The 25,849-nt window shown below is 44.0% G+C and overlaps 1 protein-coding gene across 1 annotated transcript in view; it reads right to left on the minus strand.

Moving 5' to 3' along the window:
* Positions 1-25,849, minus strand: part of nipal2 (NIPA like domain containing 2) — a 109,089-nt gene that overhangs the window by 22,436 nt on the left and 60,804 nt on the right. The window contains 3 exon segments of the mRNA XM_084335991.1: positions 962-1,058; positions 11,603-11,724; positions 12,648-12,707. Coding sequence (XP_084192117.1) covers positions 962-1,058; positions 11,603-11,724; positions 12,648-12,707 — 279 coding nt within the window.

Raw genomic sequence — 25,849 nt, forward strand, 5'->3', positions numbered from 1 at the left:
TGGTAGTAGTAGTAGTAGTGGTAGTAGTAGTGGTAGTGGTAGTAGTAGTAGTAGTGGTAGTAGCAGTAGTAGTAGTAGTGGTAGTAGTAGTAGTAGTAGTAGTAGTAGTAGTAGTGGTAGTAGTAGTAGTAGTAGTGGTAGTAGCAGTAGTAGTAGTGGTAGTAGTAGTAGTAGTGGTAGTAGTAGTGGTAGTAGCAGTAGCAGTAGCAGTAGTAGTAGTAGTAGTAGTAGTGGTCACAGTAGCAGTAGTAGTAGTAGTAGTAGTAGTAGTAGTGGTAGTAGTAGCAGTAGTGGTAGTAGTAGCAGTAGTAGTGGTAGTAGTAGTAGTAGTGGTAGTAGTAGTGGTAGTAGCAGTAGCAGTAGCAGTAGTAGTAGTAGTAGTAGTGGTCACAGTAGCAGTAGTAGTAGTAGTAGTAGTAGTGGTAGTAGTAGTGGTAGTAGCAGTAGCAGTAGCAGTAGTAGTAGTAGTAGTAGTGGTCACAGTAGCAGTAGTAGTAGTAGTAGTAGTAGTAGTAGTGGTAGTAGTAGTAGTAGTAGTAGTAGTAGTAGTAGTAGTAGTAGTAGTGGTAGTAGTAGTAGTAGTAGTAGTAGTAGTGGTAGTAGCAGTAGTGTCGATTGCTATGTTATATAGAGATTAAGAGACGCCGTATGGCGTATGGGCACACAATATCCACCAAGATCCATCCATCAACCACAACGCTCTCCTCTGGAATGACATTGGAGCTGTGTACGATTTGGTAACCAGGCAACAGGAGAACACCGTCGACCGCCTGAAACAGGTCCGTCCACGACCCCTTTGACCTCACCGTGCACTCTCCAACACCGTCGACCGCCTGAAACAGGTCCGTCCACGACCCCTTTGACCTCACCGTGCACTCTCCAACACCGTCGACCGCCTGAAACAGGTCCGTCCACGACCCCTTTGACCTCGCTCACCGTGCACTCTCCACTTGTTACCTACCGAGCAGCGCGACCAGCAGCATCACAACCACTATGTGCTGCACATTCCTCCTCTTGTACAGGTAGAGCAGGATACAGAACAATATGACCTCAATGAGCTGGAGACAGGGCGGGGGAGGGGGGGTGGAGAGCAGAAGAAAACACATTTTAATGTAGATTCCATTTCCTACCCAAAAAAAAAAAAAAACTTCTCCCCAAAGTCAATGCAATAATAGTTTCCCTTCCAAACCCCATTCATCTTACAGTGACACCTGCCCTGGTCTGCGGCACTACCTACACAGCCTCGCGCCAAAATGGAGGAATTATCATTCCATTCCGGTCTCTCCCCTTACAGTGACACTGTGTTGTCAGCGGGGGGCGGGCAGTGCAGCGTGGCGCTTTAACTGGAACAAAGGACCCCGGCCGGCGGACCAATGAAATGAATCGCTCCTCTTTAATGAGTACGGCCCAGAGCTGTCCTTGCCAGTTCAGTAGCACTCGGCCCGCTTAAAGGAACAGTCCAACTAGATTTTTTTTTTAAAAGAAGATTTATCACGCCCATTATCTCACACGTATCTCCCCAAACAACAAAACTGTAAGATTATGGCATCAGTGTTCCTTTAACTCTTTGGACGCCACGGACTTGAGCATCTTTTGTTCCTACCACGCCAACGCTCTAAGATATAGGAATAAGTGGCGGTGTTTGCAGGGCTATATATCTATATTATAGCTATGGATACAATACTATGGCCCATTTGACATCAACTATCTATCGTTCAATATGTGAAAAAGAAAAATGTCATCCATACGTTCACGTGGGATATAACGATGATATGCAGCAATACGTGAATTTCACTAAAAGCGTTACGCGTTACTATTTCCAAATCAAATGTATATAATAGGTATTATGTTTCATCATGAATGCATGAAAGGGGGGTGGTCGTTTTTTGATGCTTTGATCATCACCAACGGCATACGTTGTGGAGTAACGTTACACACACACGTTGCGATCGATGGTTGGATCAAAGCAGGATTGATATCATTTTAGTCCTTACCTTCACTAGGAGGTACCCCAAAAAGAATATTCCAATTGTCTGATCGCGAGTCCCAGTATTGGTGTCCATCGTGTCGCCAACATATTCCACCACAACGGATGCATCAGGGGCATTTGACGCTTCTCGGGATAACCGCTCGACTCGCCTGACAAAGAAAACTGCGCCCGGTGACATTTGAACGTTACACAGGCCAAGATATAAGGTTTCAAAGGGTGCTCGATACTGCCACCTGGGAGGATGCGGCCGGTATTGCACTTTGGTGATCTCAGGATAATTCCCCATGTTAACCCTGAGTCTGTGTGCCTTTAATGAATAGAAATATCGAATAAAAGAAAGAACGATGAAAACCCGACTAAACTCGGGTCTGGCGCTGAGCGGTTGGCGAGATAACCCGACTATCCTCGGGTCTGGCGCTGATTGAGTTAAGGACCTCAGATCAGCCTCCGTGCAGCACTGAGTTCCGGCAGAACATAGTGATTGACCTATTTCAAACCTGCCCTCTTTTCTTGATCCTCCAATCACAACTGTTGCTTCCCTCTGACAGTTTGTTTGGGAAAATAATATCTACATTGTTTTGATGTCTCAATAATGTACTGTAGATGCAGAGTGAAAATATGTTAAAGTCAAGTCAAACCTTTTTACATTTAGTCATTTACACTTTTATCCAAAGCAACTTACAAATTGTGTACAAGTCAGCAGGAGGGTTCAAGGTAGGATGCAATCCCCTTGAGGGGAAAGAACAGATGGTGGAGGTAAACGGTACTCTATCCCCCCCTCACAGTGAGCTGTGGTGTTCCACAAGGAAGCATACTGGGACCGCTACTGTTCCTAATTTATGCAAATGACATGTCGTCAGCTTGTGACTGCAACTTGTTCTTGTTCGCAGACAACTCAACCCTGCTGGTCTCTGACAAGAACAAGTTACAGGTTGAAAAAACCCTCAGCTCAGAACTCGGCAGAATCTGTCACAAGGAAAGATGGAATTACATACCTAGGTTCCATCCTAGAGGCAAATCTTTCCTGTGACAAAATGGCATCTCTGGTAAACAAGAATACCCTGAAGACTCTGGCAGGAGCACTCATTCAAGGGTACTACGACTATGCTTGCACCTCATGGTACCAAAGCACCTTAAAGGCGCAAAAAATAAGATTACAAACATCACAAAACAAACTGGTCAGACTACTACTTGACCTTACTCCTAGAACCCACCTCACCCCTGCCCACTTTGACAACCTAGGATGGCTTAGAGTAGACGACAGAGTACAGCAACTTGCAATGGGCCTGGTCTAGAAGATACACTACACCACTAAGGTACCCAAAGGTCAGTGAATACCACGACCACAACACCAGAGGGAGCTCCACAAATCATGTTAAACCCAGATTCGGCTCAAACAAGGGACTAAACACGTTTCGCAATTATGCCACATCAATGTGGAACGCCCTACCGACAGCTGTAAAGGAATGTGAATCACTACCCACTTTCAAAACCACTCTCAAATCTCAAAGAGCACCTACGGGAGACTGCAATTCGAAACTGGACCCTGTAAATGTCCTAACCCAACCCCCTCCAATGTACAGTAAATGTCCTAACCCAATAACACACAAGACCCTCTTCTTGGGACCAAGTAAGGTCTTGTCGATATTCCAATGTACAGTTTCCCCCACCACGCCTACCCAACCCCCCCCCCCCAACCACCTCCAATGTACAGTTCCCCCCCCACCCCACCCCACCTACCCAACCTCCTCCAATGTACAGTTTCTACGTCAAATGTATATACTCTCTTTTTTAGACGCTTTTCGTATCACAAACAGTACTGTATTTGTAAATCTGGTATGTCATAAATGTATAGATGTAGCAGTACTGTATCTGTATGTCATGTACCGTAATTTTCGGACTATAAGCCGCAGCTTTTTTCCACATTTTTCGACCCTGCGGCTTATATAACGGTGCGGCTAATTAGCCGCTAATCTATGGATTTTTACAGCTAACTGGGCGTGCTCCCTCAGCTCTGTGACCGTCAGATCAGATTCCTAAATCTGCTGCAGCAGTGCACGCCTTGCCCCTCCTCCTCCCCCTCACAGACCCATGTCAACAAACCATTACGGCAAGAGTCTAGTGTATGAGCAGCTCAGAGCTCCTCTTTCAACATAACTGAAGCATTAAACAAAATGACCCAGTCAACGAACTATTCACTTTAGTTTATTAATGCATGAGGCGTTGTCTAATGTTATCTAGCTACTGATAGCTCCTGATATCAACATCTGATATCATCAGTTTGGCATTCGATTTCGCAGGTGCTGGCTAACTAGCTATCGTTATGTGAGCTAACGTTAGTACCTAGCTGGCGCTGGCTAATGTAGCTATCGTTCTGTGAGCTAACATTAGTACCTAGCTGCCGCTGGCTAACTAACGTAGCTATCGTTCTGTGAGCTAACGTTAGTACATAGCTGGCGCTGGCTAACTAGCTATCGTTCTGTGAGCTAACGTTAGTACCTAGCTGGCGCTGGCTAACTAACGTAGCTATCGTTATGTAAGCTAACGTTAGTACCTAGCTGGCGCTGGCTAACTAACGTAGCTATCGTTCTGTGAGCTAACGTTAGTACCTAGCTGGCGCTGGCTAACTAACGTAGCTATCGTTCTGTGAGCTAACGTTAGTACCTAGCTGGCGCTGGCTAACGTAGCTATCGTTCTGTGAGCTAACGTTAGTACCTAGCTGGCACGGGCTAACTAACGTAGCTATCGTTCTGTGAGCTAACGTTAGTACCTAGCTGGCGCTGGCTAACGTAGCTATCGTTCTGTGAGCTAACGTTAGTACCTAGCTGGCGCGGGCTAATTAACGTAGCTATCATTCTGTGAGCTAACGTTAGTACCTAGCTGCCGCTGGCTAACGTAGCTATCGTTCTGTGAGCTAACGTTAGTACCTAGCTGGCGCTGGCTAACTAACGTAGCTATCGTTCTGTGAGCTAACGTTAGTACCTAGCTGGCGCTGGCTAATTAACGTAGCTATCGTTCTGTGAGCTAATGTTAGTACCTAGCTGGCACTGGCTAACTAACGTAGCTATCGTTCTGTTAGCTAACGTTAGTACCTAGCTGGCGTTACTGTTTAAACAAAAATGTTAATAAATGGGAGCTTCCTCAAACAGCCATCTCTTTCCCGACAATCCCCTCTGTGCACGAAACCTTACATATGGTAATTAAACATTAAAACATCTGCGGCTTATAGTCCAGTGCGGCTTATATATGTACACATCATTAAATTTAGCTGCTGCGGCTTATATTCAGGTGCGCCTTATAGTCCGAAAATTACGGTATGTCATATATGTTATGATGAATTGAAAATGGGGGACCCTGATGTAAACAAGACGAAAGTCTTTCTCTGGTCTGCATCGCCTTAACAATTGTGTGTATAGGCGGCTAGGTGGTGTAGTGGGCAAGGCGCTCGCCATCAACGCTGGAGACGCTGGGTTCGAATCCAGCTCTCGGCGTTGCTATCAGCTTGGCTGGTCGTTCATACTAACACAATGGCAGTGTTATGGGTGGGAAAAGCTGATGGGTGGGTCCTGGGCGTTGTGGACAGCGACCCCTACAGTTCGGTCGGGGCGCCTGCACAGCGAGGGTAGGATCTGGAGGGAGGTAGTGTGACCTTCCACACGTTACACTCTCCCAGTGAGAATCTGAGCTGCCAGGCTGGCTGCCGGCTGGCTGCACATGCGTCGGAGGAAAGCATGTGACAGTCTCCGGCCTCCCGGACAAACAGTAGGGGGGAGTGCGCAACAACCAGGAAGGGGGTTGGGAATTGGCATAACGACTAACAGTGGGATGGGAGAAAAATCGGAAAAAGGAGGGGGGGAAAAGATAATAATAATAAAAAAAAAAAAATTTTGTGTATTGAGCTGTACTTTATTGTACCCATTCTGCAATCTGTTAATACAATTTTCAATCAATTCAATCAATCACCTCTGGCAGCTAAGGGTCAGTGGTGTTGTTCGTCTAGCAGTGCTGAACTTAAGCGCTACACTGAGTGCATAGTAGTATAGACATAGTAGCATAGTAGGTAGGAGTATAGGCATAGTAGGTAGTAGCATAGGCATAGTATCATAGTAGATAGTAGTATAGACATAATTTAGCATAGTAGGTAGTATAGGTATAGTAGCATAATACATAGTAGATAGTAGTATAGGCATAGTAAATGGTAAATGGTGCATTTATATAGTGCTTTTAGCCAAAGTGCTTTACAATTTGTTCCTCACATTTTACCCATTCACTCACACTTTCACACACCGACGGTGGAGGCGACCATGCAAGGTGCCGACCTGCTCATTAGGAGCAAATAGGGGTTAAGTGTCTTGCTCAAGGACACTTCGACGTGCTGCCCGGGAAGAGCGGGAATCTAAATTGACCGGATTACCAGATGACTGCTCTACCTCCTGAGCCACTGTCGCCTACACTGTCTCACTGTAGCAAAGTACATAACAGTAAGAAGGTAATTTTTTTTATTTTTTTTTTGTAAAAACTATTTCAGATATTGATCGAAGAGCTGTGTTTTTAGGTGTGTTTTATATTCATACCGTTTTATACATATAAATATGAGCTCAGCCCTACGGGGTGTTAATGGTATTCCTACCATTCTATGCCGATGTTGCTATAGATTAAAACAAAGACTTTTATCGCCGTTTATGGAGCCCTTCCAAATGGATCCACTTGACGACACCCTGAGCGATGAGGACGTATAGGGGCGTCGTCCGCATGACACCTCCTTCACTCCACTGAGCGGCGCTGCTCTCGATTCATCCTCATCTGCAATTAATCACAAACATCACTTGGGCCTCGGTTCCCCGCCTGATTTTATTCACAACGCCATCCCCCAGGATGGTAAAGAGCATCCTCTTTTAGATGCCATCAATCAGCACAGCCAGGGGCGGAGACAGACTGACTCATGATGTGAAAACATCTATCCATCCCCCCCTCCACCACCATCACCCACTCCCACAATCTGTTTGAATAATAGAACATTCATCTTTGTTTGTTTTGGTCTCTCTAAGTATACATTCACAGGGTTCAGTAAATATGACTTGATTCAGGAGTGGAATGTGAAATATCACCAGCTGAGAGTCTGTGCTCTGAATACTGAACACACCAAGTGTTTACACCACTGTTCGGAATGAGAGGAATATGATGCGCTTCTCTACGGTCTAGTCTGTAACCACCACTAGCCAGTAGGGATGGGTACCGAATCCGGTACTCTTAAGGGTATCGACCGAATCACGTCGGTACTACCGAGTACCGATTCATGTGACGAAACCTATGAAGTGTGCCGCACCGTACGTTCACGTCAAGGCTCACGTGCACAATACACGCTTACCTAGGATTTGACTTGATTTAACAACAAAGCAGTCGGGGCAATGGCAAGTCAAAAACGGTCGCAACTGTGGTTACACTTTACAAAGCTAGTTGCAGACAACGCACGCTGCAATATTATATATTATATATATATTAACAAATTGTTCTAAATAAATAATAATGATAATAAATAATTAGAAGTTTGGACAAATTTTTTACAACTGAGGTAGTTGGATAAAAGAGACTAAAGTACAGAAAAAAGGTACCGTTGGGTACCGGTATCGATTCACAGGTACCGGTATTGATTCAAATGTGAACGGTACCCAACCCTACTAGCCAGTGCCCCTGGTGAGATGCTCTTATCCTGCTAGTAACAGGCCACTGATAACCCGACTAGCATGTAATACCTACAATGTAAAAAATCACAAATTGTTTCGACTTATATTTTCAAGTATAGCCTTGGCCTTTTCTTTTATTGTTGAATCAACTATGAGTGATGTGAACTTGAAATGTAATGTTTAGTTGATTCAATTAAAAAAAGCCTAAAGCAAAAATGTTACTTAAAATATTAATTTAGAAAGCTTTAATTAGATGATCTCATGTATGATGATGACTGCTAGTGGTCCAACTATCAACAAAACAACTGAACATTAAGCTGCTACACTTGACACTCAAGTGTCATAATAGCTGTCACAATAGGGGGGCTTTCACAATAGGGGGGTCCCACCCAACCGATTTTCCGCTATTGACTAAAAACACACATCTCAATATCTGAAATGAAAAAAAGAAAAACGAACCTTTGTACTGTCTTTTACTATCATGCACTTTGCTACTAAATAATATTCCTTGCCTAGAGTTGTACCCTTCCTGCTGACCTGTTGTACAGAACTTTTAAGTCGCTTTGGATAAAAGCGTTCAGCTTTTTTTGACTAAATGTAATGTAATGTAACAGCTGTGTATATTTGACACGATAAGACTACATTTGAAACGTTGGATGCATGTGTTCCTTTAGAGTCAAATATACACGAAAAAAATATTTTACAGATTACTTTTGTTTTTCTACTTTAAGTGTAAATGCCACAAAAATACAGTAAATGACTTTTGATAAAAATAATAACCATTAAATAAAGGTTGTAATCTGTAAATTGATTTAATAAGAAATTATATTTTTTTAATTTTTTTTACAAGATTATTCCATTGCTTAATTTTCTTGAATGTTAAATTACATTGAATTATATGTAAAAACACCTAAAATAAACACATTTTTCTGTAAATTAATTGCTTTGCCACTTTATTTTAATTTGGGTATTTTACTGTAATTTGACAGTAAGTATTTGGCAACCGTTGGTGCCAGACATTTACCAGTTATTTAACCTTTACATATATTTTTTTTAGTGTAGTCTAGTGCAGGGGTTCCCAAACTTTTCAGGCCAGGACCCAGAAAATAAGGCGTCAGAGAGCCGCGGCCCAATGCACATCGTCTGGCTTTTTTTTTCTTATTTTTTTTGCCAGGCGACCGATTTTTTAGGCCAAATATCACTTCAATCCTATTAAGTTAGTTCAAGTTAGTTATTCATTTATATGTGCTATTTATGAGAGGGCTAACTTGTTGCAAAATAATAATGATAATAATAATAGCCTCATTAAAATACTATTGTTGCTTCGGTTGTTTTCAGCGTTTTATGTGCATAATCTGTTATTTAGTTTGAAATGTTCGTTGAAATAAGTAGATTTTTCGTTTTTGTTTATTTATTAAGTTAATATAAAACCATATAGTCACATTTTAGAATACAATAGAATAGAATTTTAGAATACAACTAGAAACACTGTCCTGGCCTGCTTCTAAGTTCAGTGACCTGACAAAAAAAAAAAAAAAAAAAAAAAAAAAAAATTTAATCGTCTCGCGGCCCACCCGTGGCTGCTCGCGGCCCACCTTTGGGTCGCGACCCCGACTTTGGGAACCACTGGTCTAGTGGCTGAAGACCAATAGATGGTAAAACTATCAAACTATCAATATGGTGTTAGGGTGAGAGTTGCTTGACCGATGAACTGTTGATGTCCACAGGCCGCCAGAGGTCTTTATATACCTGCCTACTGTTTACAGAGGGAGCAGAGCTGTCTCTCCAGAGTTTAAAGACAAACTGGTTCTGTAGAACCCGGTGACCTTGTTTACTAGCGTTGTTATTCTAGTTGCCGACGGAAATCTTCTCACGAGTCACTATTGTCCGTCACATGGGTTTCACAAGGCGTGGGCTTACTATACAGTACCGTAACGGAGTGGATTTGAACCTGGGACCATAGGATCCATAGGCGGTTGCGCTAACCAGCTGAGCTAAAGGGTCCGACCCGTTAGCAGGTGCTGGTTGACTGTAGTTTACACTAACCAGCTGAGTTAAAGGGTCCGACCCGTTAGCAGGTGCTGGTTGACTGTAGTTTACACTAACCAGCTGAGCTAAAGGGTCAGAGGTTAGCAGGTGCTGGTTGACTGTAGTTTACACTAACCAGCTGAGCTAAAGGGTCAGAGGTTAGCAGGTGCTGGTTGACTGTAGTTTACACTAACCAGCTGAGCTAAAGGGTCCGACCCGTTAGCAGGTGCTGGTTGACTGTAGTTTACACTAACCAGCTGAGTTAAAGGGTCCGACCCGTTAGCAGGTGCTGGTTGACTGTAGTTTACACTAACCAGCTGAGCTAAAGGGTCCGACCCGTTAGCAGGTGCTGGTTGACTGTAGTTTACACTAACCAGCTGAGTTAAAGGGTCAGACCCGTTAGCAGGTGCTGGTCGACTGTAGTTTACACTAACCAGCTGAGCTAAAGGGTCAGACCCGTTAGCAGGTGCTGGTTGACTGTAGTTTACACTAACCAGCTGAGCTAAAGGGTCAGAGGTTAGCAGGTGCTGGTTGACTGTAGTTTACACTAACCAGCTGAGCTAAAGGGTCAGAACCGTTAGCAGGTGCTGGTTGACTGTAGTTTACACTAACCAGCTGAGCTAAAGGGTCAGACCCGTTAGCAGGTGCTGGTTGACTGTAGTTTACACTAACCAGCTGAGCTAAAGGGTCAGACCCGTTAGCAGGTGCTGGTTGACTGTAGTTTACACTAACCAGCTGAGTTAAAGGGTCAGACCCGTTAGCAGGTGCTGGTTGACTGTAGTTTACACTAACCAGCTGAGTTAAAGGGTCCGACCCGTTAGCAGGTGCTGGTTGACTGTAGTTTACACTAACCAGCTGAGCTAAAGGGTCCGACCCGTTAGCAGGTGCTGGTTGACTGTAGTTTACACTAACCAGCTGAGCTAAAGGGTCCGACCCGTTAGCAGGTGCTGGTTGACTGTAGTTTACACTAACCAGCTGAGCTAAAGGGTCAGAGGTTAGCAGGTGCTGGTTGACTGTAGTTTACACTAACCAGCTGAGTTAAAGGGTCAGAGGTTAGCAGGTGCTGGTTGACTGTAGTTTACACTAACCAGCTGAGTTAAAGGGTCAGAGGTTAGCAGGTGCTGGTTGACTGTAGTTTACACTAACCAGCTGAGCTAAAGGGTCCGACCCGTTAGCAGGTGCTGGTTGACTGTAGTTTACACTAACCAGCTGAGCTAAAGGGTCCGACCCGTTAGCAGGTGCTGGTTGACTGTAGTTTACACTAACCAGCTGAGCTAAAGGGTCAGAGGTTAGCAGGTGCTGGTTGACTGTAGTTTACACTAACCAGCTGAGTTAAAGGGTCAGAGGTTAGCAGGTGCTGGTTGACTGTAGTTTACACTAACCAGCTGAGCTAAAGGGTCAGACCCGTTAGCAGGTGCTGGTTGACTGTAGTTTACACTAACCAGCTGAGTTAAAGGGTTCAGAACCGTTAGCAGGTGCTGGTTGACTGTAGTTTACACTAACCAGCTGAGTTAAAGGGTTCAGACCCGTTAGCAGGTGCTGGTTGACTGTAGTTTACACTAACCAGCTGAGCTAAAGGGTCAGAGCCGTTAACAGGTGCTGGTTGACTGTAGTTTACACTAACCAGCTGAGCTAAAGGGTCAGAGCCGTTAGCAGGTGCTGGTTGACTGTAGTTTACACTAACCAGCTGAGCTAAAGGGTCAGACCCGTTAGCAGGTGCTGGTTGACTGTAGTTTACACTAACCAGCTGAGCTAAAGGGTTCAGAACCGTTAGCAGGTGCTGGTTGACTGTAGTTTACACTAACCAGCTGAGCTAAAGGGTTCAGAACCGTTAGCAGGTGCTGGTTGACTGCGACCGACTCGTTAGTAGTTTACAGTAGTATATATCTAGGGCACATACAAGGTATAGAAGGAAATGCCAGCTGACGACGTAGTACTGGACCACCAGGGCGGTGACATATGTCGAGTCGTGGGGGGCAAAGGTCACCAGGACAAATGTTCCTGCCACTGTCAGAGCGCCACCTGTGGGACAGAGATGAAAGGGTTAACCGTAACCATAACCTTAACACTAACCTTAAAGGAACACGGCAACTTTTTGGGAAATTAGCTTATTTGCCATTTACCCTGGAGTTAGACAAGCCCTTTTCTTCTCTGTGCATGCAGTAGGAGTAGGAAGACCTGCACCGTTAGCCTAGCTTAGCGTCAGTCACTGGAAGTAGGTTACTCCAACTAGCCTAGTTCCCAACAGCCTGAACTACTCTGAAAATGTTTTTGCCAAACCACTGCTGCCTGGGCTAACTATCTGATGATATCCACTTCACTCAATGAAAGCGTGTTTCCTGGTGAACAGAGCTTTTCACGTGAGGGAGGAGAGAGTTTCCTATGACTGTATTCTTGTATTTTGTATTCTTTGTACTGTTACTGTATACGACTGCATGACTGTTTTGTACTTATTGGTTTACTGTCTAGGACAGCGGTAACCAAACTTTTTTGGCCGTGCACCCCCTGTCACCTCCCGACCCCCAATGGGTTTCTGTTAGAAAAAATTGTTGCTGGTCTTTACATTACATTTTTTATTTTATCTCTTCATTTAATTAAAATGTTCATGACAACATGGATGCATGTACTCTGCCAGCATGTTTAATATCCATAATACTAAAGGTTTGACTACGATTTTTATGAAAATGTATTGTAATTTTTTATTTTTTTTTTAACTTTACCACCATTAGCCTTTTCATGTCACGCACCACCTAGAGGGCGCTCGCGCACCACAAGGGGTGCGCGCACCACAGTTTGGGAACCACTGGTCTAGGACTACAGGTGGAAAAGAGCTTCCTGCTGAATCTGGTCTCATCTTCTCGTTTACTCCAAATGATTCATTCTTTCCATAAACCACACAAACTGAAACTGAAACTAAACTGTAATCGCCGGAGTGTTTGGCTTACCGAAGTAGTGCGAGGCTCGGAGCGTCTCCCTGAGGAAGATCACAGAGATGATGGCACTGGCTGAAAAGCAGAGCGCATTTTTAATTCAACCTGCAATTAGGACGAGCTCCTGGCCACAGCTCACAACCTGCGGTCATCTGCATTCTAATACAATAACCACCATCATGCCAACGTCCTTGAGCAAGACACTTAACCCCTCCCTTGCATGCCGTCGGTGTGTGAATGTGTGAGTGAACGGGTGAAATGTGAGGAACAAATTGTAAAGCGCTTTGGATAATAAGAGCTGTTGTATATAAATGCAGCCATTTACCATTCAAGCAAAGGTCAGCAGCGTTATTGAATGATGTTAGTTAGTTACTTAGTTAGTTTCACTACATTTTCCACAGTGTGGAAATTTCTTGTCTTTGGTTTCACCATTGAACAAACAAATAAAACGGCAACAATGACAAATGACAATCTGTAACGTAGGAATACAATATACATATTGATGCACGATGAGACAATATATACATATTGATGTACGATGAGACAATATACATATTGATGTTGATGAGACAATATATATATTGATGTTGATGAGACAATATATACATATTGATGTTGATGAGACAATATATATATATTGATGCACGATGAGACAATATATACATATTGATGTACGATGAGACAATATATACATATTGATGTTGATGAGACAATATATACATATTGATGTTGATGAGACAATATATACATATTGATGTTGATGAGACAATATATATATATTAATGCACGATGAGACAATATATACATATTGATGTACGATGAGACTTCTATCCCCAGGCCATCAGGCTGCTAAACGAACAATAAACACTATGCAACAACCATCAAATGCACACAGCACACACACCCACACACTCACTTAAACCACACAAACACACTTTATATTTATTGATAAAGGATTTGCACTACAACTCGTACACCTACTGTAAATTGTACCTAAATTGCACCTCATCCCACTTCTGCCTTGCACTATATAGTATTGTATATTAGTACACTGCATAGTATTGTATATTATATGGTAACTCAGTTACGTCTATTCTGCATCGAACATTGTACATATGTCTATACTGAACACTGTGACCTCATTTTTTTTAATGTACAATATACATCCACAAAAAAGCCAATCAAAGACTCTTCTTCCTCCGCCAGCTAAAAAAAGACAGAATCAGAAAACATCTCCTGCTCCGTTTCTACCAGGCCATCATACTGTGAGGGCTGTGTGTGTGTGTGTGTGTGTGGGTCATGAGCAGATAACAGGGACTCTTAAAGTTATCCGTGACACGGACAACCACACCACTAGACTGCTTACGCAGATATTTTAGGAGAGGGGAAAATTAAACAACAGAAAACAACCTTTACAGGTGGAAATCTCAAAGTGAGTAATTAAGAAAATAAATCAAGTCCCAAAAAACAGGACTACTCTCAATAAAGAGGTATAGTATAAAAGTAAATAAGCCACAAGGATACCTCCTAATAAAGGAGTTTATATTTTGAAAAAGTAAAACAATAAACCTCCACTAAGGGAGTTTATGTGTAGAATCACGTGAGTAGCCTAAAATAAGAATGACTACCATAAAGCTCAATTCTGAATCAGAGATCAGACTACACTTCAATATAATGAGCGTGACCAAAAGGACAACCAACACTAGGAAATGAAAAAGCAGTTGACACTGCGATCTCCAAACTTAAATAGACTCCACATGGCCATAGGCACAGCTGGACTGCATCAGGTGCAATCAAGCCCACACACCTGCCGACCCATGAGGCAATTAACCACAGGGAACAGGGATTGACAGCTATCCCTCACAGAGAGGTGAAATAAAGCAAAAATAGACAGCTGTCCCTCACAGAAAGGTGAAATAAGGCAAAAACCATGACACATACAAAGCATCCTCACCTTCTCCATAACAGTTTGGTACAGCAGTCTGGACATTCACTCCAAAAACAAACGGCAAAGAATAATCAATAAATCCTCCAAAATAATCTGCACCCCCCTCCCATCACTCGAATCACTCCACCGCCAAAGTACAATAAAAAGAGCAAGAAGAATTATCTCTGACCCCACTCACCCAGCACACCACATCTTCCAGCTGCTGCCCTCCGGGAGGCGCTACAGATCTCTGAGCACCAAAACATCCCGCTTTAAAAACAGCTTCTTCCCCACTGCCATACGGACACTGAACTCCCTGTAGCAACCCCCCTACCTCTGCTGTTATGGACATAAACTGTGATATTGTGGTCTTTGTAATTATGTATCTATGTATTTAACTGCATAATAATAATAATAATAATAATAATAATAATAATAATAATAATAATAATAATAATAATAATAATAATAATAATAATAATACATTTGATTTATAAAGCGCTTTTCAGGAACCCAAAGACGCTGACAATGAGCAAAACAAATGAACAAAGAAACAAAGAACCACAGGGAATAAGCAACAGTATGACGACAAAGGACATACAACCACGGGTAACAAGTAACAGATATAGGGTCCAGTAGGGGAACAGTCAGGGACGTAAGGAAACCGAGGGGGGGGGGGGGGGGGGGGGGGGGGGGACAGGAGAGGGAGAGAAAGTAGGGAAGGGGAAGGGAGGTGGTAGGTTGCATGTAGTATGTATGTATTTTAAGTGATGTTATATGTTCTATGTTGGAACAATGCAATGTACAGATGAAGCCTTTAGTTTTCATGGACGCTTTGCCGCGACGCGCGCACGGTGATATCACGTCGTTGAAATTAATTAGGAACCCAGGCTGCTGTTCTATTTTATGCCGCCAGGAGGCGCAAAGTCATTAGACGGACGCTACAACGTCCTACACAGTATATACTGTATAACAATCTGTATATGTTTTGTTGTCTAGAATAAATACCATACCATATGTCTACAGGCGTATATGTGAATAGGCGTTCTAAACCTTTAAATTACAATGACGGCGAATTGCTTAGGAATGCTGAACAATGATCCGCGTTTATGCAGTCAAAGCGGTAATATAATGGATCTATTTTGTCTGGTACTGTGGTTTAGCGGTTTATGGTCATGCCCTGAAAACAAATTCCACCAGCCTAGCTGGGTGGTCATTAAAGAATATAATCTAATCGAATGTACGATTTGACAATATATACATATTGATGCATGATGAGACAATATATACATATTGATGCACGATATATACATATTGATGTTGATGAGTGAGACAATATATACGTATTGATGCACGATGAGACAATATATACATGTAGATGTTGATGAGACGATATATACATATTGATGTTGATGAGACAATATATACATATTGATGCACGATGGGACATCATATCATCTTACCTGTAGACTGAAAATGATATGCGCTCTCTATCCGTGTCACACAGTAACATAATAATCAATGCCTGAGGTTTGCTTCAGTGTCATTTAATACATACTGCAGATTCTTCGGCCTTTCCTGAAAATCAATCTTTCTTTCCCTGAGGCAACGCGTGAAGTTTATGAGATGAGGTGAGATGCCTGATAGAATATTGACTTGAAACAATAACAACAACAACAGCACTGTCAACAACACTGCAAACCAACACACAGTGTGACTCGGATAATATAATTACATGGAGCAGGTTTAACGGTGCTTCAATCAATAGGCACACACACACACTCACACACTCACACTCACATACACACACACACTCACACACATACACACACACTCACACTCACATACACACTCACACACATACACACACACTCACACACATACACACTCACTCACTCACACACACACACACACACACACACACATACACACTCACACACACACATGTCACACATACCCACCCACCCACCCACACACACACACACACACACACACACACACACACACACACACTCACTCACATACACACATGTCACACATACAAACCCACACACCCACACCCACACACACGCAAACAATTCCTGAGTTATTTTTATTGATCAGCAAGCGTAACTATAATACCCCAATACATCATAATATCCAATTTTGGATGACACACTATCAAAGATAAGAATGAAGACTATTTTCATTTTCCAGTTGATTAACTGAGCTACAGCACAGACAACTCTTGTTCAATTGTATTCACTGCATGTTGTGGCTGTTCGTTTATGTTGATAGTAGGGATGTCCGATATTATCGGCCGACCGATATTATCGGCCGATATCGGCAGTAAAATGTGATATCGGAAAATATCGGTATCGTTTTTTTTTTTTTTTTTTTTTACATTTATTTAACCTTTATTTACCCAGGCAAGCAAGTAAGAACCAATTCTTATTTTATTTATTGTCAAAAGTATGCATGTTGGTTTAATTCAACAACAAGAGATATGTAATGTTAATTTTTACTTTTTTAATGATCATATTTTGCACAGAAAATGCTTACATTTAGAAAGCCTTTTGAATGCATCCAGTGAAATTATTAGTTACCTGAAATTATTCAGTTTTTTTGGGGGGAAATCCTGCATATATCGGTATCGGTTGATATCGGTATCGGTATCGGAAATTAAGAGTTGGACAATATCGGAATATCGGTATCGGTAAAAAAGCCAATATCGAGCATCCCTAGTTGATAGTGTTTGTTATTCCAATTTACAACGGGTTTAGAATATGTCCAGTTACAGGGCGGCTACGTGGTGCAGTGGGCAAGGCGCTCACCACGAATACTGGAGACGCTGGGTTCGCCTGTTCGAGCCCAGCGCTCCACATTGCTTTCAGTTTAGCTGGTCGTCCGTACTAATACACATTGGCAGTATTAGGGGGTGGGAAACTGATGGGTGGGGATCGGGCGTTGTGGACAGCGACTCCTACAGGTCGGTTGGTGCGCCTGCGCAGTAGAATCAGGAAGCGATGGGGGCGGCGCCCCTCCAAAGCGCAGACCCCTGACGCTGAAAGATCACGCCACGCAGGTGGAAAGATGCGACTGCTGTTACCTCGAGTATCGGAGGGGACTCGTGCTATGTATTGATTGATTGATTGATTGAAAACTTTATTAACAGATTGCAGAATGGGTACAATACAGTACAGCTCAATACACACAATTGTTAAGAGGATGCAGACCAGAGAAAGACTTTCGTCTTGTTTACATCAGGGTCCCCCATTTTCAATTCATCAGGACATATATGACATACATGACATACAGATAGTCAGTACTGCTACATCTATACATTTATGACATACCAGATTTGCAAATACAGTACTGTTTGTGATACAGAAGGAGTCAAGAAAAGGGAGTATATACATTTGACGTAGAAACTGTACATTGGAGGAGGTTGGGTGGGGGGGGTTGGGTACACTGGGATATTGACAACCATACTGGGTAATTTACATTGGAGGTGGTTGGGGGGGGCGGGGGGGGGGCACACTGTATAAACAAGCAAAACTGTACATTGAGGGGGGGGGAGACTCTGTACAAACAAACAAAATTGTACATTGGACTATTGACAAAACCATACTAGGTAAATGACTGTACATTGGAGGGGGTTGGGTTAGGATATTTACAGGGGCCAGTGTTGAATTGCAGTCTCCCGTAGGTGTCTCTTGAGAGAGGTTTTGAAAGTGGGTAGTGATCCACATTCCTTTACAGCTTTGGGTAGGGCGTTCCACATTGATGTGGCATAATTGCGAAACGTGTTTAGTCCCTTATTTGAGCCGAATCTGGGTTTAACATGATTTGTGGAGCTCCCTCTGGTGTTGTGATCGTGGTATTCACTGACCTTTGGGAAGTATTTTGCCATGTACATGGGTACCTTGGTCGTGTAGTGTATCTTGTAGACCAGGCCCATTGCAAGTTGCTGTACTCTGTCATCTACTCTAAGCCATCCTAGGTTGTCAAAGTGGGCAGGGGTGAGGTGGGTTCTAGGAGTAAGGTCAAGCAGTAGTCTGACCAGTTTGTTTTGAGATGTTTGTAATTTTGTTTTTAGCGCCTTTGAGGTGCTTTGGTACCATGAGGTGCAAGCATAGTCGTAGTACCCCTGAATGAGTGCTCCTGCCAGAGTCTTCAGGGTATTCTTGTTTACCAGAGAGGAGATCCGGTACAAGAATCGAGTTCGTTGGTTGACTTTTTTTATTACATTGGATGCCATTTTGTCACAGGAGAGATTAGCCTCTAGGATGGAACCCAGGTAGGTAATTTCATCTTTCCTTGTGACAATATTGTCACCCACTGTAACTGAGAAGCCGTCGGTCTTGCTGAGTTTGTTATTTGAACCGAAGAGAATGGACTCTGTTTTGCCCATGTGTAATGATAGTTTGTTATCAGCGAGCCATATGCAGATTCTGCCTAGTTCCGAGCTGAGGGTTTTTTCAACCTGTAACTTGTTCTTGTCAGAGACCAGCAGGGCTGAGTCGTCCGCAAACAGGAACAAGTTGCAGTCACAAGCTGACGACATGTCATTTGCATAAATTAGGAACAGTAGCGGTCCTAGTATGCTTCCTTGTGGAACACCACAGCTCACTGTGAGAGGGGGGGATAGGGTACCGTTTACCTCCACCATCTGTTCCCTCCCCTCAAGGTAGGATTGCATCCAGCTCACTGATAGACTATCAAAACCAATTGCTTTTAGCTTGTCAATCAGAATGGAGTGATTGACCGTGTCAAAGGCCTTTTGTAGGTCCAGCATGACCATGCCGCAGTATTTGCCTGCGTCCACCTCTTGTTTGATGTGGTCATTCAAATAGAGAAGGCATGTGTCAGTGGAGTGGGATGTTCTGAAGCCAGATTGGAATTCGTAGATTAGATTTTTTTCCGCTAGGTACTTTTCGACCTGTTCGTAGACTATTTTTTCCATGACTTTCGAGATGGAGGTGAGAATAGAAACAGGGCGGTAGTTGCCTGGGTCTAATTTGCTGCCCTTTTTGTGCAGAGGGGTCACCCTCGCAATTTTGAAGTCCTTGGGGACGTGTCCCTGTTTTATGGAGAGGTTTATTATGTGTGTGATGATTGGGGTGATGGCGGCTGCTGAGTCTCTGAGGAATTTGGAGGGGATGTTGTCATGGCCAGTGGCCTTGTTAGGTTGGAGGGCGCTCAGTTTATTGAGTACCTCATCTGTTGTTACCATTTCCAGCTTGAAGTCGTCCTTGCGGACCCCTAGGTTTTTGTAGTAAGCTACTATGTGTTCTACCCCATAAAGCCCTGAGTGGGAGGGTAGTTTGTTTACCAGTGTTGTGGCTATGTTTGTGAAGAAAATGTTTAAGTAATTGGCTACATCCAGCTTGTCTGTGATGAGCGTGTTGTCCGTTTTTATGTTTATGTTTGAGAATCTGGTTTTAAGTTTTTTACTGCATCCTAGTTGATTATTGAGTAATTTCCAAAGTTCACGTGGTTTGTTTTTGTTTTCCTCAGTTTTGTCATTGATGAAATTCTTTTTTGCAGTTTTGATCATGGAGTTTACGTCGTTTCTTAGTCTGTTTCTTTCTAGTTTGAGTTCAGTCACGTGGGCTTGGAGTTCACTACTCGTGCTTTTAGTAAGCTTTGACTGACTTTTCCGAAACTCAGAGCATTTTTTGTCTCTGGTTTTCATAGCGGCCAGTATTTCGGAGTGCATCCACGGCTCAGCGCGATTTTTTACCCTGGTGGTTCTTAGGGGGGCCATGTCGTTTAGTATTGTTGAGAATTTGGTTTTGAAACCAAGCCATGTTTCTTCAACCAGTGTACCATTGAGTTCATCTGACCAGTCCAGGCTCTCCAGTTCAAGGTTAAAGGCCTCGCTAGAGTAGGTTTTGAGGTCTCTAGATGTGACTGTTTTGTGGCAGCCAGCCTTTTGTTTTAGTTTTTTGCGGGTACAGAATATCATATAATGATCACTTAACCCGCATGCTATAACCCCTTTCTTGGAGATCTTGGACTTGTCGGAGGTCAGAATGAGGTCAATGGTATGACTTAGTCCACATTGCAGCCGGCTTGTGGGAGGCAAGAAACAGCGTTCGAGACAGGGGAGGGTTGAATTGGATGATACGAAATTGGGATGGGAGAAAAATAGAAAATGGGAGAAAAAGTGGATAAAAAAAATATATATATATGTCCAGTTACAGATGAAACTCTTCAAGATTCAGAATACATGTAAATATGTCCAGCTACAGATGAAACTATTCAAGAATACATGTAAATATGTCCAGTTACAGATGAAACTCTTCAAGAATACATGTAAATATGTCCAGCTAGTCAGCTACAGATCCAACTCTTCAAGAATACATGTAAATATACTTTATTTAATATGGTGAGAAAAGAATCCCGCATTGGGGCTTTAAAAACAGCATCGCTACAAAACAAGATGTTATTCCATTCTGGTTTTGTATGAACCCATTCCTCAATGTTGTTGTCAAACATTACCTGCTGAGAAGCAATCAGTTCCACATCAGCTGAGCTTCAGATTAGTCTTCATCTGCTCGCAGGCGAGGAACTGAGACTCTTTCACTACCACACTACAGAAGGTTCTGTTTCATTATGGCTTTCGCTCAGCATCATCTGCACTGTACTTCACTTCGTGCACGTGCACTGAATAAAAAATTCCACCATGTACCTTTACATCCCAACATTCGTCTGGCCACACCCCCATCCGCTTACCTTCATAAGCAGGTGTGTGGTCACCTACTCGCCTCCTTCTTCACTTTCACCACAAGGAAGTGCCTTCGGTTGATCCCCAGTTGACGAGGTTGTTAGTAGAAGAAAGTTGGAAAACAAAAGAACGGGAAGATACGTTGACATCATATCTTTATTTTCTCTCTCACTATTCGAGAAAATACGGCGATATTGTCTTCGTTACAGGGGGGTCTGGAAGATGATGATCATTCTGACCTTCAACGGCTTTTTCGTATTAGGAGCTCACGCCGCTGACATGCTCCGTTGTCACCGTTGCGGACATACCCTCGTCACCCGCGCAGGAGGTGCTGGGTTCAACTCGGTGTCTCGTTAACCAGTGTTGCGGTTCATTCGGCCTGCGTTCTGGGTGAAGGTAGGAGTCCCGACCGGACTTTAAACACTTCTTCTTTTCTTCCCTTCTAAATGTTTTGTAATAACTATGTTTCCAAAACATGTGTTGCTGCAATACATTGAGGATACGACACGTGTTGTGTGTGAATTGTCTTGTCGCTGGTATAGCTTCTCTCTGCAGTGAATCTGCGTTGTTTTTTATGTGTGTAAAAATGAACTGGTTTGGTTGTGATGAGAACATGTGTGTTCATGTAATGTTGTACTTGTACCGTGGGTGAACTCACAACTAAGAGGGTTAAATTAAACCTGTAAAGCTATGCTTAGTGACATGTGATTGAGGAATGAATCTTTTTCTCAGCCTGTGATAACAATGAACAGTATGTTCATACATTAACAGAGGTGCCTGTTCGCCTTGGTCGTATCAAGGGTAAGATAAGAGGGGTGTCCCCCCGGTTTCCCTGGGGCTTCCCCCCCTCCTCTCAGACATGTTGGTTACAATATATTGTGTCACTGTGTTTGTGGGGGGCAGTAACGAGATTTGTTCCTTCCGTTCGTTCCTTGGTGGCATGCGGGTTGTGCGTGTGTGTAGTCGTGGGGTCAAGCCACGGTCTGCTCACCCTGTGCGTTGAGTTGCTTGAGTTCCTCTTTGCACGGTCGGATCCGTCTCCCTCCCATAAGCCTCCAATTGGGAGGATATCCTCTATTAGGGAGGGTCGGGGGGCTCGGTCCTCCCCGGTCTGATGGTTGTGGGGGGCCTCAACGGGGTACATTTGTCGAGCTATGGCTCCCGCTCAGCTCCTCTTGTGCAGATGATGCTGAGCGAAAGCCATAATGAAACAGAACGTAAGGTTATGTATATAACCAAGTTCTGTGAATTATGGCAACGCTCAGCATCAGACGCCGCTGCGGCCCTTGATCTCGCCTTGTGGTGAAAGTTTGGGAAGGAGGCGAGTAGGTGACCACACACCTGCTTATGAAGGTAAGCGGATGGGGGTGTGGCCAGACGAATGTTGGGATGTAAAGGTACATGGTGGAATTTTTTATTCAGTGCACGTGCACGAAGTGAAGTACAGTGCAGATGATGCTGAGCGTCGCCATAATTCACAGAACTTGGTTATATACATAACCTTACGTTAACCCTTTCACTACCACACTACAGAAGGTTAACCTTTGACTACCACACTACAGAAGGTTAACTCTTTCACTACCACACTACAGAAGGTTAACCCTTTCACTACCACACTACAGAAGGTTAACCTTTCACTACCACACTACAGAAGGTTAACCTTTCACTACCACACTACAGAAGGTTAACTCTTTCACTATCACACTACAGACAGTTAACCTTTCACTACCACACTACAGAAGGTTAACCTTTCACTACCACACTACAGAAGATTAGCCTTTCACTACCACACTACAGAAGGTTAACCCTTTCACTACCACACTACAGAAGGTTAACCTTTCACTACCACACTACAGAAGGTTAACCTTTCACTACCACACTACAGAAGGTTAACTCTTTCACTATCACACTACAGACAGTTAACCTTTCACTACCACACTACAGAAGGTTAACCTTTCACTACCACACTACAGAATATTAGCCTTTCACTACCACACTACAGAAGGTTAACCTTTCACTACCACACTACAGAAGGTTAACCTTTCACTACCACACTACAGAAGGTTAACCTTTCACTACCACACTACAGAAGGTTAACCCTTTACTATCACACTACAGACAGTTAACCATTCACTACCACACTACAGAAGGTTAACCTTTCACTAACACTGGCGCTGCTCTGATGGCTGCCTTTCTGATCGCTCCGACGAGACTGTGCTTTATTTTGTTAATTTTTATAGTATTAGGAGTTTTATTTGCACCAACTGTTGGTGCATTATATGTGTATGACCGTCAGTCAATCATTGACATTGGATTAAGAAAAACTTACCGTTTGGATTGCTCTCTGGATCGGATCGCTGAACAGCAGAAATGGCCCGCCGAGATCCTTTGTTATGCCGGCCATGGCCAAGGCCAGAAGCCGCCGCGAAGACGAGGAAAGAGAGCCGGGGTCCGGAACAGACTGAGGTCCAAACGACACAGAACCACATTGCCCAGCATATTGTTGGCCAATGTGCAATCGATAGGAAACAAATTGGACGACATCAGAGCAAGGATCCAATTCCAGAGGGACATTCGGGATTGTAACGTCCTCTGTTTCACAGAAACTTGGCTGAGTCCAGATGTCCCGAATCACGCAATAGAACCGGCAGACCACTTCTTCGTTCTCCGCAAAGACCGGACGGCAGAAGAGTCACTAAAGACGAGAGGAGGCGGCATTGCCTTCATGATAAACAAGGAGTGGTGCGATTTAGGCAACACAAAGGAACTGTCTAACCACTGCTCCCCAGACCTGGAGTTTATCACGATAAAATGTCGACCCTTCTTCCTCCCAAGAGAGTTAACGTCCATCATCCTCATCGGAGTGTACATTCCACCACACGCGAACACTGGGGTCGCACTTTCAAAACTTCACGACGAGGTAAACAAACTCCAGGCAGCTAATGTTGACGCTGCCATTTTGGTCTTGGGGGATTTCAACAGCGCGCGTCTTAAAAAGGTGCTGCCGAATTTCTATCAGCATGTGACCTGTCCCACCAGAGGCGAGAACATATTAGACCATGTATACTCGCAATTTAAGAATGGGTACAAGTCACAGGCTCTTAGTCCATTCGGTAAAAGCGATCACGCCGCCATCTTCCTTTTGCCAAAGTACAGACAGAGTCTCAAGCGAACGCCGGTGGTCTCGCGAGAGGTTAAGCGTTGGGCCGTGACGTCAGTGGAGTCACTCCAAGCAGTGCTGGGAAGCACAGAATGGAGTGTATTCCGTGATAACACAGCCAATATTAACGAATACACCGAAACGGTGATTGACTATGTCTGTACTCAGGTAGAAGTAATAATCCCCTCCACCAAAATTAATATCTACCCAAATCAAAAGCCCTGGGTAGACAAATCCGTCCGTGAGGCTCTGAAAGTGCGCACATCAGCATACAACACCGGGCTGGTGACAGGCAACATGGAAGAACACAAGATGGCAAGATACAACGTCAGGAGAGCAGTAATAGAGGCAAAACGGCGTTACAGGGATAAAGTTGAACTTCAGTTTGAACAGGCTGACTCTAGAGGCATGTGGCAGGGCCTCAGAACAATGACAGACTACAAAGGAACCCCCCTCAAACTGAACAGTGACATCTCCTTAGCAAATGATCTCAACTCCTTCTATGCGAGGTTTGAGGCTGTGAATAACAACACCAGCCTACAAACCACGGCAATGGGGGGGGGGGGGGGTCTGCTGATGGAGACTCAGTGTTCAGGGTAACAGAGCATGAGGTGAGACGGATCTTTAAAAAAGTGGATATCAGGAAGGCAGCAGGACCGGACGGCATCCCCGGCCGCGTCCTAAAAGTCTGTGCCGACCAACTGGCCCCGGTATTCACTGACATCTTCAACCTGTCCTTGGAACAGGCCGTCATCCCCACCTGTCTGAAGAAGTCCACCATCATCCCTGTACCCAAAAAATCTACGCCCGCTTGCCTCAACGACTACCGCCCTGTAGCCCTCACCTCCATAGCCATGAAGTGCTTTGAGAAGCTAGTGAAGGGCTACATCTGTTCCTCCCTCCCCATCAACCTGGACCCTCTGCAATTTGCATATCGCCCCAACAGGTCCACGGAGGACGCCATAGCCCATGTGCTGCACACAGCAGCATCACATCTGGACAAGAGGCAGGGGAACTATGTGAGAATGCTGTTCATCGACTACAGCTCAGCATTCAATACCATAGTCCCCTCCAAACTCATAGCCAAGCTCAGGGACCTGGGCTTGAACTATGACCTGTGCCAGTGGGTCCTGGACTTCCTGACGGGCAGACCCCAGGTGGTAAAAGCCGGCAACTGCACCTCCTCATCCATCACGCTCAACATAGGGGCCCCCCAGGGCTGTGTTCTGAGCCCCCTCCTCTACTCCCTGTACACACATGACTGCGTAGCACAGCGGAACAACAACACCATCATCAAATTTGCTGATGACACAGTAGTGGTGGGCCTGATCTCTGCCAACGACGAACGGGCCTACCTGGAAGAGGTAGAGAACCTGTCACAGTGGTGTCAGGAGAACTGCCTCTCCCTGAACGTCAGC

This window comes from Notolepis coatsorum (genome assembly GCF_963971535.1).
Source record: "Notolepis coatsorum genome assembly, chromosome: 19".
In the NCBI taxonomy this organism is placed as follows: domain Eukaryota; kingdom Metazoa; phylum Chordata; class Actinopteri; order Aulopiformes; family Paralepididae; genus Notolepis; species Notolepis coatsorum.